Genomic DNA, 18,662 nt, shown 5'->3' with positions numbered 1-18,662 from the left:
TTGGGATTACAGGCATTGGCCACCACACCCAGCCTTGGAAGGGTCTTTTCTAGCATGATCTTTCTTGTACTTAGAAAAGTTAGAGCCAAAGCAGAAAACTTTTCCACATTTGTTGCACTCATAAGGCTTTTCTCCAGTGTGAATTTGCTGATGTGAAAGGAGATTGCAGAGGTAACTAAAGGCTTTTCCACACTAGCTACACTTAATAAGGTCTTTACCCAGTGTAAATCCTTTGATGCAGAACAAGTTGCAGGAACATTCAAAGGCCTTTCTGTGTTATGAACTTTCTGATGACGAAGAAGATGGGAGCTATTAATGAAGGCTTTCTTTTTTTTCTTTTTTTAAACTTTTTTTTTTTTGAGAGAGAGAGAGAGAGAGAGAGATTCAACATTTATTATTCAGTTTCCGGCAGACACAACATCTTTGTTGGTATGTGGTGCTGAGGATCGAACCCGGGCCGCACGCATGCCAGGCGAGCGCGCTACCGCTTGAGCCACATCCCCAGCCCTGATGTTACACTTTTTAATGTTATAAACTAACAAAGATTTTTCAGAAAATTTTTTACTTCTGTGAAATTTTCTTTCATTTCTCAGTTTTTTAACTGAGCCTTATGACTTTATTGATAGAGGTAACATTAAAGTATCTGGTGGGGGCTGGGGATGTGGCTCAAGCAGTAGCGCGCTCGCCTGGCATGCGTGCGGCCCGGGTTCGATCCTCAGCACCACATACCAACAAAGATGTTGTGTTCGCCGAAAACTAAAAAATAAATATTAAAAATTCTCTCTCTCATTCTCTCTCCTCTCTCACTCTCTCTTTAAAAAAAAATAATAAAGTATCTGGTGAATTTTTTTTAAAAAATTTTTTTAGTTCTAGATAGACACAAATCCTTTATTTATTTTTATGTGGTGCTGAGGATCAAACCCAGTGCTTCACACGTGCAAGGTGCGCACTCTACCACTGAGCCACAACTCCAGCCCAAGGATCTGGTGAATCTTTAAAAAAAAAAAAGGCATTGGCAATTGATTTTGATTTTACTTATAGGATGTAGCTAGAGTAGTCATATTCATAGACAAAAAATGGAAAGGTGGTTGCCCGGGGTCGTCAGGGAGGAACAACAGAGAAGCAATGTTTAATTGGAACAGAGTTTCAGCATTGCAAGATAAAAAAGGTTCTGGAGATAGATAATTGCACAACAGGAGCAGTGTGAATGTACTTAGTACATTAAATGGCACACCTTAAAATCACCAATATTCTAAATTTTATGTGTATTAAATAGTTAAAAATAGTTTTAAGGACTGAGGCTGTGGCTCAGTGGTAGCACACTTGCCTGGCATATGAGAGGCACTGGGTTCGATTCTCAGCACCACATATAAATAAATAAAACAGGGCTGGGATTGTGGCTCAAAGGTAGTGCGCTCACCTAGCACCGGCGGGACCTGGGTTCAGTCCTCAGCACCACATAAAAATAAAGGCATTGTGGGGGCTGGGGATGTGGCTCAAGCGGTAGCGCGCTCGCCTGGCATGCGTGCGGCCCGGGTTCGATCCTCAGCACCACATACTAACAGGGATGTTGTGTCCGCAGATAACTAAAATAAATAAATAAATAAATATTAAAAATTCTCTAAAAAAATAAAAATAAATAAAGGCATTGTGTTGTGTCCATCTACACCTAAAAAATAAATATTAAAATAAATATATAAAATAAAGATCTAGGGGACTGGGGTTGTGGCTAAACTGTAGAGCACTCGACTAGTATGTGTGAGGCCCTGGGTTAGATCCTCAGCACCACATAAAATAAATAAATAAAGGTATTGTGTCCAACTGCAACTAAAAAATAAATATATTAAAAATAAAGGTCTTTCAAGAACTAAAAAAATATTTTAAAAAATAGTTTTAAAAATGCTTTGGCCAGGCACAGCGGTCCTGGCCTGTCATCTCAGGAGTGGCTCAGGGGACGGAGGCAGCAGTATCAAAATAATTAGATAAAAAGAGCTGTGGTTTGCAATCTCCTCTCATGTATAACTAATTAGAACAAAGTTTTTCTAGGGGTATGGCTTAGTGGTAGAGCACTCCTGGATTCAGCACCCAGTACCAAAAAAAAAAAACACCAAATTTTTGAATGTTAAATGTTGATGAGAATGTGGAACCCTAGTGACGCATGCATTGCTGGTGGAGATATGAAGCAAGACAACTTAGGATACAACCATTTTACTTCTAGCTTTTACCTCAGAAAATTGAAAACCTAATTTTAAGCCTAACTTTTACACAAATGTTCACAGGGATTTCATTTAATGGCTAATATCTGATCATAACCCATGGTCCAACAGGAGGATGGAAAAATCAACTGTGCTGCATCCATACCATGGAATCACTCAACCATAAGCACATGGATAGAGACAAAATGGTGACTGGAATAAGCCAGACACAGAAGAGGTTATAGCACTATGATTCTGACAGAGAGAAGGGCCTAACCCTCCCAAGAGATACTTTTAATTTCATTTTCCCCCCTTTTCTTTCTTTCCTCCAGCTCCTCCATACACCTTGAGCGATGCAGGGAGACCCAGCTCCAGCCACAGTACACAGATGCTGCACACTGGCTGTTAGAAACACCGGGAGGCTAGACTGGGTCAAGCGTGCTTGGAAGCAGCTTTGTTTCCACAGCAGGGTGTGCGGCCAGTGTTCTTATCTCTACAGCAGCACTGCCCCTTGCTCTGACAGAAGGAGCTTGGAGTCACAATCTGCGATTGGCTGATTTTATTAAATTGAGGCAAGCAGAGGGAAGGGCTGTAATTAAACGTGGCTGTAATTGGATATTACAACCCAATTAAGGCTAAATACTATATTCTGAAAAATGGACCACCGAACTTTCTATTTTTCACAAGTCTCCTTTTTTTTTTCCTTTTTATATCTTTTGGTCTCATTTTCATTTTTGTTCTTGTACCTTTTGGTGTTGCCATCCATCTAGACACGTTTACTTATTGAGGTGGAAACTGCCCACAGTCATGGATTCTCTCCTCTTTAGCAGTTTAGATAGCTATCCTGGTGATGAGGAGCACTTGGTAAGCTTAGTCCTTTTCAGCTTCTCTTCTTTTTTTTCATATTTATTCTTAAGCTTTAGGTAGATACAATATCTTTTTTTTTTTTTTTAAAGAGAGAGTGAGAGAGGAGAGAGAGTGAGAGAGAGAGAGAGAGAGAATTTCTTTTAATATTTATTTTTAAGTTCTCGGCGGACACAACATCTTTGTTGGTATGTGGTGCTGAGGATCGAACCCGGGCCGCATGCATGCCAGGCGAGCGCGCTACCACATGAGCCACATCCCCAGCCCCGATACAATATCTTTATTTTACATTTATGTGGTGCTGAGGATCAAACCCGGTGCCTTGTGCAGGCTAAGCGAGAGCTCTACCACTGAGCCACAACCCCAGCCCCAAAGCTTGTCTTCTTTTCAGGTCTTGATTGAAATCAAGTTGCCAAGCTTGAAGTGATGAACTGAGAACTCCAAAAGAAGAGTCTGAAGGCAGCTCATAATAATCGTGCTAGCAAAAAACAAAAACCAAAACAGAGACACAGGTCAAGTCTGCCTATGGAAGAGTTAGGAAGATTTGTAGATCGCAAATTGACTTAGAAAAAACTTGTGACTTGGAGATTTTTGTGATATTTTATCAGGCACTCCTGTATAAAAATCCTCCCTTGATAACCTCACAGTTTTACTTAATTTCAGGAGGACTGATACGAATATGCATCTGAGGTAACAGTAATGGAACCATCGTCTTATTTTAAATGTCCATGGATGACTGGTGCAGTGGTGTATTCCTGTAATCCCACCAACTTGGGAGGTCGAGGCAGGAGGATTGAAAGTTCAAAGTCAACCTAAGCAGTTTATCGAGGCCCTAAAAAATTTAGTAAGATCCTTTCTCAAAATAAAAAATAAAGGGGCTGGGGCTGGGGCCGGGGCTCAGCGGTAGAGCGCTCACCTCGTACGTGTGAGGTGCTGGGTTCAATCCCCAGCATCACATAAAAATAAATAAATAAAGATATTGTGTCCAGCTACAACTAAAAAAATAATAAAATAAAATAAAAAAGGACTGGTAGTGTGACTCAATTATTATGTACTCTTTGGCTCAGTCCCTAGTACAAAAACAACAACAACAAAAAAGTCCATGTATGGCTATGTTTTGGTTATATTCTCCTGCCAACTGTTTAAGACCAAGTTGGTCAAAATTGATTTTTTTTCCTACCAACTGTTAAGAGTCAGCCGAGTTTTGTTAGGGTTCATTCTTGGGAACTTGTGAGAAGTTCCTTGGCTCCTTTAGTTTTTCCTCTACTAATTGTAACATCTGCCAAATTGAGTTGGGGTCTGGCAGACCACATGTGATTTCCCTTGGAAGCATCAGGCACGTTTCCCTCTCCAGTGACCCTATTCTTTGCAAAGTGTGCACTGGTTGGCTTCCTGTCCTCTCAGCCTTGATCAGGATCTCAGGTGACACTGGAAACAGTACCTTAGAAGGAGTCCCTCATTCCCTGGCTCCTGGCTGACTCTAAAGTCAGCGCAAGAGCCAAATATTGGCTGCTTTTTCCTTGGCTTTTAGTTGCTTAACTTTGGTTTCTAAGTTTTGGTTTTAAACATCCAACAGATTGGGGCTGAGGTTGTGGCCCAGCAGTAAAGTGCTTGCCTAGCACGTGTGAGGCGCTGGGTTTGATCCTCAGCACCACATACAAATAAAGGCAACAGTTATAAAATTCTATAAGGAAAATACAAAATGAAATGAATAGGACCAAAAAATAGTTTGTATGATAACTTTGAACCAAGAAATGTAATTTCTATAATAACACTAAAATATCTTTGTGGTCTATTTTACATTCACAAGGACTCACAGATTTATCAACTCAATTACGTATAAAGAGGTGAGCACTCTACCACTGAGTCACACCCTCAGCCCCTTTTTTTGTGTTTTATTTAGAGACAGGGTCTCAATGAGTTGCTTAGCACTTTAATTTTGCTGAGGCTGGCTTTGATCTTGAGATCCTCCTGCCTCAGCCTCCCAAACCACTTTAGCTTTTTCAAAAATATTGTATTTAGAGACAGGGTCTCACTTTATCCCTTTTAAAAATATTGTATTTAGAGACAGGGTCTCACTAAGTTGCTTAGTGCCTTGCTAAGTTGCTGAGGCTGGCTTTGAACTTGAGATCCTCCTACCAAGCCACTAGGATTACAGGCGTCTTCCTCTGTGCCTGGCATACCTTTATAATAAGATGAAATACTTCACTCTTTACAGTACTTTAATCAAAATACAGCTGAAACTTTTTGTATGCATATAGAATTACACCTGAACAAGCGTAGGGCTGGGGCTGGGGCTCAGTAGTGGAGTGTTTGCCTGGCACATGTGAGGCACTGGGTTTAATCCTCAGTACTACATAAAAATAAAATAAAAGTATTATGTCGGGGGAAACAAGGGAGAGAATTGAACAACAGCAGATGAGGTAGAGAGGGAAGATGGGAGTGGAGGGGAGGGGGGATAGTAGGGGATAGGAAAGGTAGCAGAATACAACAGTCACTAATATGCCATTATGTAAAAATTTGAGTGTGTAACCGATGTTATCCTGCAATTTGTATTTGGGGTAAAAATGGGAGTTCATAACCCACTTGAATCAAATATATGAAAGATGATATATCATGAGCTTTGTAATGTTTTGAACAACCAATAAAAAAGTATTATGTCCATGTTCAACTAAAAAAAAATTCATTAAAGAAAGAATTAGCAGGTGTAATAACTCATAGTAACCTTTCTTTTAGTTTAAGACCCAGAAACAAGGAATATTACCATTTTTTAAAATTTACCAATGTATAAAAACACATTTAACAAAACCAAATATGTTACCTTATAAATTTAAAATGTAGGCTGGGGATGTGGCTCAAGCGGTAGCGCGCTCCCCTGGCATGCGTGCGGCCCAGGTTCGATCCTCAGCACCACATACAAACAAAAGATGTTATGTCCGCCGAGAACTAAAAAAATAAATATTAAAAAATTCTCTCTCTCTCCTCTCTCACTCTATCTTTAAAAAAAAAAAGAAAAATTCTCTCTCTCTCTCTTAAAAAAACTTCTCTCTCCCTCTCTCTTTAAAAAAATTAAATTAAATTAAAATGCAAAAGAATTTGAATTTATACTTAATTGATGTTTTAGTATTTTAACTTTGCAAATTAATCAGACATCTCCTCTAACCAACACATTTAGAAATGTTTATTCATGATGTTAAATCTAATTTATCCATGTTTAACTTAAGTTATTTCTATAATAACACTAAAATATCTTCCCATGAAAACCAAGGTATCAGACAAGTCTAATTAACACTTCAAATCAGGGGCTGGGGATGTGGCTCAAGCGGTAGCGCGCTCCCCTGGCATGCGTGCGGCCCGGGTTCGATTCTCAGCATCACATACCAACAAAGATGTTGTGTCCGCCGAGAACTAAAAAATAAATATTAAAAATTCTCTCTCTCTCTCCTCTCTCACTCTCTCTTTAAAAAAAAAAAAAAAAAAAACCACTTCAAATTAGTTGTTTCTGCCAAAGGAAAAATCCTTAAAAGCAATGGACATTGCACTTTAAACATTGTATAGAAACTAATGTTTTCTTTGTTTTTAATTTTTAGTTGTAGATGACACAATATCTTTATTTTATTTATTTATTTTTATGTGGTGCTGAGGATTGAACCCAGTGTCTTACCTGTGCGAGGCAAGTGCTCAACTACAAAAAAATAAAAATTAAAAAAAAAGAAAAAAAAAAACAAGTAGATTGTAATTTCTTTTTTTTTTTTTTTTTTGAGAATTTTTTAATATTTATTTTTTTTTAGTTCTCGGCGGACACAACATCTTTGTTTGTATGTGGTGCTGAGGATCGAACCCAGGCCGCACACATGCCAGGCAAGCGCGCTACCGCTGGAGCCACATCCCCAGCCCCGTAGATTGTAATTTCAAAGACATCTTTTTTTTTTTTTTAGTTGTCAATGGACCTTTATTTTATTTATTCATACACGGTGCTGAGAATTGAACCCCAAAATCTCACACATGCTAGGAAAGCACTCTGCCACTAAGCCACAACCCTAGCCCTCAAAGACATCTTTACTCTTACCAATTTAGATTGACCCTCTTTGTTAAAGTTTTATTTAAGTCAGGTCAACTGAAAGGCACTTGGATCCATTCATTACATGAGTGCTCATTTATCTTTAAGCCAATTTTGATACTATGTACATAATTAGACGCAAGCACATACATAGGCACAGCATACAATATCCAGGTATGCACAAGTATTCATAAAACAGACAAGAAACAAAGATTTGGTAGCTCTTTACCGGGTATTAAATTCATACAGGTAGAAGGCAAAAAAATAAAATTAACCCTTCAGAAATTAAAATAAAGCCAGTCACAGATTTTTACACGATGACTTATACATGAAAAGAGCAGGTGGGAACATTAGGAATAGAGTGTGTCAGCCATGATGGATTCTAAAATCAAATGTTCAGGTGGCCATTCATCCTGCATGGGGACAGGTTTACTCCCGCCATCACCACTGTTTATTTTCCCTACTTAGGACTCTTCAAAGGAAAAGAAGACTTCACATGGACTCTTTCCATTGTCCTTCCTTGTCTCTAGGCTTAGAATTTTTATTCCCTCTTTTCTTGTAGGTTCCTATAACAACCCCCCTTATTGGAGGTATCTTACACATCCCACCCCCCCCCATTTGCTCAATCCCTTTTACTGGGGATCTCTTGCCCACCCCCATCCAGCTCCTTGGACTTGCATTCACATCTCAATCACACTCACACAGCCTCCAGGATGTCCTGACCACGGAGGAGGTGCTTCTTCCTGGGGAACAGATTTTCCTACCTTGGTCTTCACACAGTTACTTGGTCACTGGAATGCTTGCTAGGGCCCTTTCTCTATGTTGTTAATCCACTTTTTTTTTTTTTTTTAGTTGTAGATGGACAGCATGCCTTTATTTTATTTCTTTATTTTTATGTTGTACTAAGGATCAAACCCAGCGCTCTGCCACTGAGCTACAGCCCCAACCTGCTGATCCACTTTTTTTATTTTGAGTCCCCTATTGGCCTCAGGAATCTCAGGTTTCGCCCCCCACTCTGAAGCCACAAGAAGATAGTAAGACATCTCCTCTAAGGAAGGAGTCCTATGACTCCCTAGGTGATGAATGGAGCCCCACCTTGGGTGCCAAAATTGTTAGAAATACAGGATACTTAACCACCGAACCACATCCCCAGCCTTTATATTTTATTTAGAGAGAAGATCTGAGTTTCTAAGTCCCTTGCTATGTTGCTAAGGCTGGCTTTGAACTCACAATCCTGCTCAGCCTCCCAAGGTTATAGGCATGCCCTACTGTGCCAGCCTGAATACTATATTTTGAAAATGGACAACCAAAACTTTCCATTTCTCACACCTCCTGCAGACTTTACTTCCCCTTGCCCTAGGATGAAATCTAACTCCTAAGGGGTCTGTAGACTCCAATACCTCACAGTACTCCCATGCCCAGGCTCCCTTTCTCACTCATGAAGCCCCCTTGGCCAGACCCAACCTCTCTCCCACTTTAAAAACCCAGGCTGGGGGCTGGGGATGTGGCTCAAGCGGTAGCGCGCTCGCCTGGCATGCATGCGGCCCGGGTTCGATCCTCAGCACCACATACCAACAAAGATGTTGTGTCCGCCGAGAACTAAGAAAAAATAAATAAATATTTTAAAAAATTCTCTCTCTCTCTCACTCTCTCTTTAAAAAAAAAAAAACCCAGGCTGGGGGCTGGGGATGTGGCTCAAGCGGTAGCACGCTCGCCTGGCATGCATGGAGCGCTGGGCTGGATCCTCAGCACCACATACAAATAAAGACCTTGCGGGTGCACTGCCCTGTGCTGGGAACACCTTCCCCTGCCAGTGACACAAGAAGCCCTACTCATGCTTCAATCAACCCTATCTTGAACAGTAGTGAAGCAATAGCTAATACTTACTGAGAGCTTTTTAACTCCCCGACATTGCAGTTTGCACACAACCATTTCTTTTATTTAAAGCTGAATTGAAAGTAAGTCCTGAGATGGTGAAGTGGTTAAAGGCCTATATGTGTAGGTTTACATCTCACCCCAGCCAATGGTCAGCTCCGTACTCTGGAACATGTGGCTTATGTTCTCCAGTGTTAAAATGGGTGTGGTAATGGCAGGGTTTCCTCAGTGACAGATAAAGGACATAGAATCCTTCAGCATGGTGCCAGGGCTTGCAACTACTCTGTTTTTGTTGTTTTCTGGTATTGAAGATTGAAGCCCCATGGGCGGTTTACCACCGAGTACAGCAACAGCCCTTTTTATTTTTTAAGACAGAGTCTCACCAAGTTTCTAAGGCTGGCCTTGAAATTTAGGTTCCTTTGCCTCAGCCTTCTGAGTCATTGGGATTATAGGCATGAGCCACCATGAGCCATCATGCCCAGACTGTAGAGCTCTCTCTCTTTTTTAAGCATTCTTTTTTTTAACCTTCATTTTATTCATTCATTCATTCATTCATTTTTATGTGGTGCTGAGGATCAAACCCAGTGCCTCACACAGCGAGGCAAGCACTGTACCACTGAGCTGCAACCCTGACCCCCTTGTGGGGCTCTTTTAAAAGACAAAACCTTTTATTCTCTGCCAGAAACAGTGTCAGTCTGCATCGAGAGCATCCTGCCTTGGTGTTCAGTGTTGCACTTGAATTGGTCTGAGAGAAAAGGAAATCAACACTGTGATATGTGGGGTAAGGCAAGTACTAGAGGGCCTAACGGACAAGTAAGACTGGGAGAGCACTTTTGAAATCCAAGTCTACAAGGAAAATGGATGGTTTGGGCCAGCGTGCCAATGTCTTGGCTGGGCACAGAATCACGAGCCACCACACAGCTTTGTAGATTCAAACAGCAATCTTTATTCCCGAACTCACACCGGCCTCTACACACGTTCTGGGGAAATCCAAGTTCTGCTGCCACCCAATTCACCTACTCCACGAGGCTTTTTTTCCAATCTCCCATTTGAATCTCAGGAGAACTCAACGGGAACAAGCAGCAGGAACACCCTAATCCCGGCAGCAATAATCTTCAACCTCCAACTTCCCTAAAACCCCTATTGTCTTAAACCGGGAACGCCTTAAAACCAAATTATCTTAAACCCGGATACTTCCTAAAACCTGGATCCACCCTGGTCATTGAGCAGGGTCACCTTTCTCAAACACACATGCAAGGTCACAGCAAATTTCCAAGGCAAGTCCATTTAACATGGGGTACGCTGGCAAGAAAATATCGATGCGTTATTCCTACTTGGCAATGGCCCTCAGCACCAGCGCCTAGAAACAATTCCAGAATCAAGAAAGATTTAGGCTAGGGACCTGCAATTCTCGGTGTAGAGGTGGCGAAACCGATATGTCTCTTTACAACACAGTCACGCACAAAGAAGTCCAAACTTCTCCTCAGGGCGCACAGCAGGAAATGGTCAGATTTGAACTCTGAACTCTAGGCAGAGACTCCTCTGACTCTCAAGCACCCTCCGCGTTACATTCTCTCCTTTGCGCCCCTTGCTGGTGGCTCCCCATGGACCCTGGGAACTTTCCACTTTGGCATCTTCAAGGCTTAGTCTCCGGGGCCGCTTAGCTGCGCTCGGGGACCGGGGATCCTCGGCACAGATGGCCCAGCCAGCAGCTCAACCTGCGCTGAGGGCCGGCTGGGTTCAGTAGAAGGACTCGCAGCTGCAACTGCAGGCCTCGCGTGGACGCTCGCCGTTGCCATGGAGAACAGACCGCGGCTCCCGCGCGCTGCAAGGCAGTGGGAACTACAGCACCCAGAGGGCTCTGCGCGTGCGTCCGCCACGTGCGCCGGCCCCTGGGGGCCGGGGCCCGACTTCCGGCGCTCTGGACTGTCACCCGGCTGCCTGGCGTCAGGCCACTGCGGCTCTCCGGAGGGTACACTAGAGGCGGGGCCGGCTGTACCGGAGCCTCTGGGTCCCGAGACGAGAAAGCCAGGAAGGTCCTGGAGGAAGACCTGCCTCGCGCCGCCTGCGCACCGCCGCTGCCCGACTCCCCAGCCTCGGTTTCCCGGAGCGCGTGGGCGGTGCCGGAGCTTCGCGCTCCTCGGCCCTCGCCGCAGCGCTGCGGCGGCTTCCCGGGCGCCACCTGCCCTGGGCCGACCGCGAGACCGAGGCCCGGGCAGGCTGCGCGAGGCTGCGGGTACTTGGCGGGGCCTGGTCGTGCACCCTTTCTGCCCCTTCTCGGCTGCAGACTCCGATGGCGGCGGCAGGGGGGCTGGCAGACCCGGCGCCGGTGAGTAGGGAGACCCCTTCCGAGGACCCCGAGCCTCGTGGAGGGAAGGACTTTTCCTAGAGGACTTGTGCCCTCTTGCTGCTCGGGTGGGAACCGGTACCCTCCAAACCCGGTAGTCCAGGTCAGTGAGGCGGGCAGGTGTGAGATTTGTTAGACATTCCAACGGGAAGGTCCCACACGTGCCAAGGCTGGGAGCGGAGACACCTGGGTTCTGGGGCACAGCGTCCTCGATGTGGAATACAGGGAGAGGAGTCTTGGGACTGAAATGGCAGGTAGAGGAGTTGGGACTTTATCCCAAGGGCGTGGGAGCCATGGGAAGTTTTGAAGAGAGACCGGACGTCCTCCCAGTTAGGACTTTGAAAGCATCTCACCTCTTGCTGAGTGGAGAACAGATGTGGAGAGGTGTGTCCGTATGAAGGGTGAAGGTTCCTACCACGGCCCAGGTGAGCAAAGGTTGGCTCCTGGACTGGATGGGGAAATTTGTAGGGGAAAAGTTTCAATTATGTGTAGAGCTGCGTTTGTATCAGGTGTGTGGGGTATGAGCAAGTGTTGTGAGTGAAGCACAGTTGGAAGCTTTTCAGAAGCCTAAGTCCCCCCCCACACACACACTCACACAGAGGAAAGATTAGGAGTTTGCCATGTCTGAGAGTGAAGTTGACATTGTAGGTGTCCTGAGCCAAAGCAGAGTTTGGGAAGTGGACTGAGGAGGGGGTCATCTCACAGACTCAGTGGAGGATGGTCAGTTTCAGTTTCCTAGAGAGAGGAAAGTGGTTGGGAATAACTGGAGTTGTCAGAGCAAGAGTCTGGCAGGTGGCTGAAGGAGGGGAGGGTGGAAAAAGAGTGAAGAAATAGAGGGGACAATGCTAGGGGGCAGTAGGGTATTGACTTCCTGCGTGTCCACCAGGCCCTTTGGACCACCCTCCTGTGGCAACTGATTTCAAGGACCAGCCTGGAAATGTCAGGGGCACAGCAGGGAGGATCCTAGAGTGGGCACACCCTGGGGTATCCACAGCTGGGACTTACACAGTTGCTGGTGCCGGCCTAGGAAGGGCACATTTGGGTAGGGTCATGAGTGGTCTTGCTGGGTTGAGTGGATGCCAGCCAAGAACCATGAGGATGGCTCTCACTTGCTTGTGTAAACCAGCCAGGGGAGAGGCTGAGAGCGCTTCTGTGGCCTGAACAGGAAAGGTGGAAGGAAGGGGGCCCAGATGGGTGGAGGAAGTGCCACCTGAAGATAGCGCTGGAATAGAACCCCAGGAAGATCATGAATGTTCAGAAAGTGCCAAGGATGGTGACCATGGGGACAGGGATCTGAGTTCTGAGTCACAGCCATACCTTAGACTGATTGCTGTTGTAGGGCCTGATTGCCTTTGAGGACATAGCTGTGTATTTCTCCCGGGAAGAGTGGATGCTCCTGGATACAGCCCAGAGGGCCCTGTACCGCCACGTGATGCTGGGGAACTTTGCGCTTGTGGCCTCACTGGGTAAGGCCCTGGGTCCTCCATGGGAAGCCAAGTTGGTACCTGGCTGGGTCATCAGGACTATCATCTCACCTTCCCACCCACCCAAGAGTAGGACCTTCTGGCTAGACGCCACATGAGGCAAGGGTCAGGATCTGGAGATGTGCAGGCTGCTCCATCTTACCCTGTGGCCCCCTCTGACTGAGTCTCCTGTGCCTGGGCCCAATCCTCTTCCTGTGGTGCCCCAGCACATATGCTGCTTGCAGGGATCCTTGAGCTGTCCCACTGAGCCCCTGCCCTGTTGTGACCCTGATTGCACAGATAATATCGTCTATTTCCATGAAGCCCTGACTCCTGCCATCTTCTGTGGGATGGGTTGTCCTGACTTGACGTGGCCTCTCACTTGAACCACCTTGTTCATAGGACTCTCTGCCTCCCGACCTCGTGTGGTCATCCAGCTGGAGCATGGTGAGGAGCCTTGGGTTCCCAGTGGGACAGATACAGCCCTGGGCAGGAATGCCCACAGAAAGTCCAGCCTTGGTGAGTTGGGGCTCAAGGTAGGGGTGAACTTGGGACCAACCGGTGGCCCAGCCTCTGTCTCCCCTCCTGTAGACATACTGTCTCCTCTGGCTGCCCATCTGCCTCTTTTCCCTTCTTTCATCATCCTGTCTTGGAGGCTGTGGCCTGGGTCTAAAAACATAGGATCTGATTTCACACAGGAAGTCACCTGACTGTGGTGAGATCTGTTCGGAGTCCTTCCTTCAACTGGGTGGTACAGCTTCAGACCTCCACATCTAGCTGTTACATCTGTTGGGTATTCCTTCCTCCCTTCATTCATGTGTCCAGATGTTGCTTGAGTGCCTGCTCTGGCCAGGCCTGTTCCAGGTCCTGGGAACACAACCTTGACGAGGATATTCCTTGTCCTGCTCTTTGGGGCTGATGCCAGGGGAGAGGCAGTCAGTAAACTGTTCATGAATTGTCTATAGCTTCAGAAACAAATCAGAGCAAGGAGAAAAGGCAGGCTGGGGAATGAACTGTGGGGAGGGATCTGTGGTAGGAATAGCCAGCAGAGGCTTAGGTGGTATAGGTAATAGATGCTGAGTTCTCTATACTCCCACATCTGGTTGTCTGGGGCTTTCCTCTTGACCATGGGGGTGCAGATACAGTGAATGCCATACCTGTCAGGGCAGATGCTTCTTCCACCCGCTTCCTGCAGGGCCCGCGTAGGCTTCCGCTTTTCTCCCTAGGCTTTTTCGTCCATCCCCTGGGTTCCCCCTGCCTTCCCAGCAGCCTGCTGTGGTCACATCCTGGCTAGATGCCCCAGGCAGCCATCATTCCTCTACCCTCAGGTTCCTGCTGTCTGGCAGAGGACAGAGATGTTTCTGGAGAACCGACACTGCCAGGGGCCTTCCTGCATAGCTCCCCTGAGACACCTCCTAGTCCCAGCCTGGTGGGAAAACGGGATGCCTTCTCATCTGGAGAGAGAAAACCTACAGGTGTGTCAGTGATCTACTGGGAGAGGCTCCTGCTAGGCTCGGGCAGTGGTAAAGCCAGCATCAGCCTGCGACTGACCTCCCCACTGAGGGCTTCTGAGAGTGACCAGTCTAGAGAGAAAGTCCTTACAGACTGCCCCGCTCCAGGGAAGTTGCCACAGATGGCGGAGCTACAGAAGCCACATGTGCAGCAAGCTCACCCCAGAGCCTTCCCAAGCGATCCAGACCTCAGAACCATCTGCAGTGGGGGAGAACGGGGAATGGACACAAACTGGCATGAGCCTCAGAGACTCATGGGTACCCAAGAGGCCCCGACCTGGAAAGAGCTGAGCGAGGCGCTCCATGCTGCTCCCGGTCTGCTCCCTGGGGAGAAGCCCTTTGAATGCAGGGCATGCAGCAAAGTGTTTGTGAAGAGCTCAGACCTCCTCAAGCACCTGCGCACCCACACTGGTGAGCGTCCTTATGAGTGTGCACAGTGTGGCAAGGCCTTCAGCCAGACATCACACTTGACACAGCACCAGCGCATCCACAGTGGCGAGACGCCTTATGCATGCCCTGCCTGCGGCAAAGCCTTTCGGCACAGCTCCTCACTGGTGCGGCACCAACGTATCCACACAGCAGAGAAGTCCTTCCGCTGCAGCGAGTGTGGTAAGGCCTTCAGCCACGGCTCCAACCTCAGCCAGCACCGCAAGATCCATGCAGGCGGGAGGCCCTACGCCTGTGCCCAGTGTGGCCGCCGCTTCTGCCGCAACTCGCACCTGATCCAGCATGAGCGCACACACACAGGTGAGAAGCCCTATGCCTGTGCACTCTGTGGTGCTGCCTTCAGCCAGGGCTCTTCGCTCTTTAAGCACCAGAGGGTGCACACGGGTGAGAAACCTTTCGCCTGCGCGCAGTGTGGCCGTGCCTTCAGCCATAGCTCCAATCTCACACAGCATCAGCTGCTCCACACAGGTGAGCGGCCCTTCCGTTGTGGGGACTGTGGCAAGGCCTTTGCCAAGGGAGCAGTGCTGCTTAGCCACCGGCGCATCCACACAGGAGAGAAGCCCTTTGTGTGCACACAGTGTGGCCGCGCTTTCCGCGAGCGCCCAGCCCTCTTCCACCACCAGAGGATCCATACTGGTGAGAAGGCCTTGAGGCGACCCAGGGCCGGGATGCGTGCCCAGGCCAGGTCTCCTTCGGAGACCTCCTCAGAAGGTATACATGGGAAGGAAGCCAAAGCCACTCCTTCCTCAGGTTCACCCACGGCCCTAACGCCTGCCGAGTCCCAAGGGCACACTTCTGCCCTTCCCCAACCTTCTGTGAATCCCTTTCACAGCTAAAGGCCTGTGTCCACTGCAGGTCCACAATGGGGAGAAGCCCTATGCGTGCTAACCAGGCACAAGGAAGATTCTTTGGCGCACTTCCATTTGTACACAGTGACAAGATTTGCCAGTTCAGCTTTGGGATACACCTGTGTCCTCAAAGAGGTCATATGCAGAGACACCAGGGAGGATGGACCTGGTGCCAAAAAAGGCAGCCCTGCATGGTGATGCCTTTTCACTGTCTCATGACTCATGCTAAGGTGAGGAGGAGAAGTGCAGGCATGAAGAAATCTTCACAGAAACTGGCAGCTGGTGACATCTCCCTCTCCCACCCCCTGTGCCTAGGCCTCAGTTCATCCAGAGCTGCTTTGGATCTGACCCAGCAAATAGGAGGCTACAGAGGAATGAGAGGTAGGATGTAGGACTTGGGCAAGTAATTGGGCTCTAAGCCTCAACTACCTTCTCTGGGAAAAAGAGGAAAAAATTTGGGCCCCTAGAGGGTGCTCTTCAGGTGGGTACCAGCCCATGAACCCTGTGCTAGTTTGCTCACTTTAAAGATGAGTAAATTGAGACACAGAGAGGAAAAGCGAATTGCCCAGGACAGAGCTGATACTAGAAGCCGGGGGACTGGCTCAGTTTCACGTACCTCAGCCCCCAGGCCTCAATGTAGACAGCCAGGCCTGAGGGTCTGACCTGGCCACACAGCTGACTCACAGGCAGTGCAGCCCTGAGGGAGGGGATGTGGCTGTCAGCCTTGGAAAGACAGATCAGGGTTACTGGCTTCCCAGCAGCACTCATTCACATTCTCATCTTCGTTCGGTCACGAGCTCCTGTTACCAAAGTCAATGTTATGAGGATTTTTTTTTTTTTAATGAGGAATCTTTACATCCAAAGCACTGATAAGAACTGCAGAGGAAACAAGACAGGGCTGCTTATTTTTGTTGGGTTTGGTGGCTACATGACCTGTTCTACCTTGGTTGGAAAGTGGACAAACAGCTGAACAAGAAGGACTTGTCATTACTTAAGCCTATGTAATGTTCAGCCTTCTTCTGAAGCCACCTTCCCCAGTATAATGCCCCTTAATGCTGAGGACAGATGGATGGAGTGGGGCCATTTGATTCCTATATGGTTAAGCAGACCAGTCCCTCTCCTGATCTGGGGCTTCACTGCCAGGGTAGGCAATGGTCTTTTTAACCCAGAGGAGGAAGGGGGGGCGGGACCCAAAATGATAGCATTCACAACTTGAAATGGATGTAAGTTATAATTTTGTGTACAGGCATGTGGAAGCCCATGGCCTCAGCCTCTTCTCTTGGCTCCAGGGGTTTCAGATGTCTTCCTAGTAAAGGTTTCTTTTTAAACATTGTGAACAATAATAGCCTGGTGCTTGTTTCACTCTAATGCAATGCAGACAGTATTAAACACACATAACACAGATGTGTCACAGAGCTTCAACCCGAGTCCCCTAGAGAAAGTACAGGGTGAATATGCGGCTTGTCTGCAGCCCAGTGTGGGACTAAGACACCTGTGTCCCATTGGTGGTTGCAGGTTGGTGGAGGAAGCAAGGAGATCTGGGTGGGGTTGGCCTTCCCTTGAGCAGCAGCTCTCCTGGGAGATGAGCCTTTGGGGATCCAGTCAATGAGAGGGGGGGAAGTGGAGAAACTGGGACAGAATATGTACTCCTGCTAAGGCACAGCTGGGGCAGCCATATGTGGTATCCTAGCAAGGTTGACTCCAGCCCAGTAGGTACACCAGTCCCATCACCTTAAGACTTTGCAGTCATCTCCTATACTCAAAGAACATAAGACCCAGCTGTCCTGCTTACCCACAACTTGGGCCATGTCCATCTTCTGCCCTGAAGCCTCTAGATACTCTGAAGGCCCCTATACTTGGGCCATACCCACCTACTGCCCCGAAGCCTCCTGATACTCTGTAGGCCCCTGTACTGTTGCCCACCCCTCCTGTATGAACTCAGTCTGCAAAGCTGTGAAATATAGATAAACCCCACCCTGCCACAGAGGTACTTCTAGGGAACTCATGAGATTAAGGACCAAAGGCATCTGTTGAACAAGTGTGTGTCCACTCATGAAATATTTCCTGTGCCTTGGGCAGAATTTCCTGGATCACCCAGTTTATGTCCTAAGCCCTCCTGACCCCTTAGGCTGGATTCAGTGTCCTGTCTCCCCACCAGCCTCTCCTTGAGCTCTTTCTCACCTTTGGGCTGTGTTCTTGTTCCTTGGCTCCAACTTCCTTGAATCTACCTTTTCTGATAACCAGAACTGGCTCCTCCATCTGGCTTGCCTTTCTCCAACCCCTGTGGTCATGTTGGGCTGGTCTCTTTTAACCCCAGTCAAGTTGTAACTGTAAAAGTGTACCTGAACTTTCTGGGATAAAGGCCAACTCAAACATAGGCATCACAGCTAGCTCAAATCCAGAAGACTGGTGGTATAGCTTAGTGGCAGAGTGCACCCTGAGCATGCCTGAGGCCCTGGTTTCAATCCTCAGCACTGAAAGAAAGAAAGAAAAAGAGAAAAAGATAAATGCACAAGTTTGAGGATGGGGAAGGGTGTTAAGGGCAATGGCATTCTGAAGCTAGATGTGGGAACTGTCACTCATTGATGAGAAGCCAATTACTTAATTGGCATTTGGGTAAGTCCAATGAGGCTTACCCTGTAGCATAGCAGGAGGCTTGGTGAACAGCAATCCAGGGAGAAGGGTCTTCCTGTAAAGGTACTAATAACATTGCCTGTTGTGAAAAACAAGCCACTGTCTAGTTCTGTTTTGCAAAATAAATATAAGGTTGAGCACATCCCACAAACTTGGACACCCTTCGTTTGCATGTCAGACTCTTCAGGGTAATACATAGTTACCTTCTCAGTAAATGTCTGCCCCCAAAAGTCCGCAGGGCACTTAGCGGGTTGAACGAGGGTCTCCAGTACCTTCTTCCAAGGAGAAATCTTAGCGAGGTGGAAGCCTGCGAATTCACGGAGGTTGCCACGGAGCGCCATTTAGGATCTCTTCGGGATCGGGGGAACGCTGGGGTCATGGCCACGGAAAAAGCTGGAAGTGGGCAGCCGTGCCGCAC

The 18,662-nt window shown here is 47.2% G+C and overlaps 2 protein-coding genes and 1 long non-coding RNA gene across 4 annotated transcripts in view; 2 read left to right on the top strand and 1 right to left on the bottom strand.

Annotated features, from left to right (window-relative positions):
* The window catches only part of ZNF584 (zinc finger protein 584), a 31,938-nt gene extending 27,052 nt beyond the window's left edge, over positions 1-4,886 (top strand). The window contains exons 3-5 of the transcript XR_014019663.1: positions 2,328-2,404; positions 2,528-2,651; positions 3,451-4,886. The gene's annotated coding sequence lies outside the window, so the exon portion shown is untranslated. The remainder of the gene's footprint in view (positions 1-2,327; positions 2,405-2,527; positions 2,652-3,450) is intronic.
* Positions 4,887-10,894: 6,008 nt separating this feature from the next.
* On the top strand, positions 10,895-16,101 carry ZNF324 (zinc finger protein 324). Of its 2 annotated transcripts, none has more exons than XM_081273048.1 (4): positions 10,895-11,323; positions 12,681-12,807; positions 13,207-13,323; positions 14,133-16,101. In XM_081273048.1, exons 1-4 carry the CDS (start codon positions 11,288-11,290, stop codon positions 15,596-15,598), a joined length of 1,746 nt encoding a protein of 581 aa, XP_081129174.1. In that variant the 5' UTR covers positions 10,895-11,287; the 3' UTR covers positions 15,599-16,101. The 2 variants fall into 2 exon arrangements, with proteins under 2 accessions (XP_081129174.1, XP_081129175.1); XM_081273049.1 differs by having other exon boundaries at positions 11,306-11,444.
* A 37-nt stretch (positions 16,102-16,138) lies between these two features.
* Positions 16,139-18,311, bottom strand: LOC308637930. The gene is made up of 3 exons (XR_014019702.1): positions 18,247-18,311; positions 17,953-18,084; positions 16,139-17,042 (listed from the first exon to the last, which is right to left on the bottom strand). It is a non-coding gene; the product is annotated as an uncharacterized lncRNA (long non-coding RNA).
* Positions 18,312-18,662: the final 351 nt, after the last annotated feature.

The sequence above is a fragment of the Spermophilus citellus genome (genome assembly GCF_964194105.1).
Source record: "Spermophilus citellus genome assembly, chromosome: 18".
NCBI lineage: Eukaryota > Metazoa > Chordata > Mammalia > Rodentia > Sciuridae > Spermophilus > Spermophilus citellus.
Note: the sequence above shows the minus strand (reverse complement) of the source record. Positions and strands in the feature narration are given on the sequence as shown.

Excerpts from the sequence above, each read along its gene's own strand:
- ZNF324 (XM_081273048.1), top strand. The coding sequence starts at position 11,288 with ATGGCGGCGGCAGGGGGGCTGGCAGACCCGGCGCCG. Across the intron at positions 11,324-12,680 it reads GGCTGGCAGACCCGGCGCCG|GGCCTGATTGCCTTTGAGGA; the intron begins GTGAGTAGGGAG and ends TTGCTGTTGTAG. Across the intron at positions 12,808-13,206 it reads TGCGCTTGTGGCCTCACTGG|GACTCTCTGCCTCCCGACCT; the intron begins GTAAGGCCCTGG and ends CCTTGTTCATAG.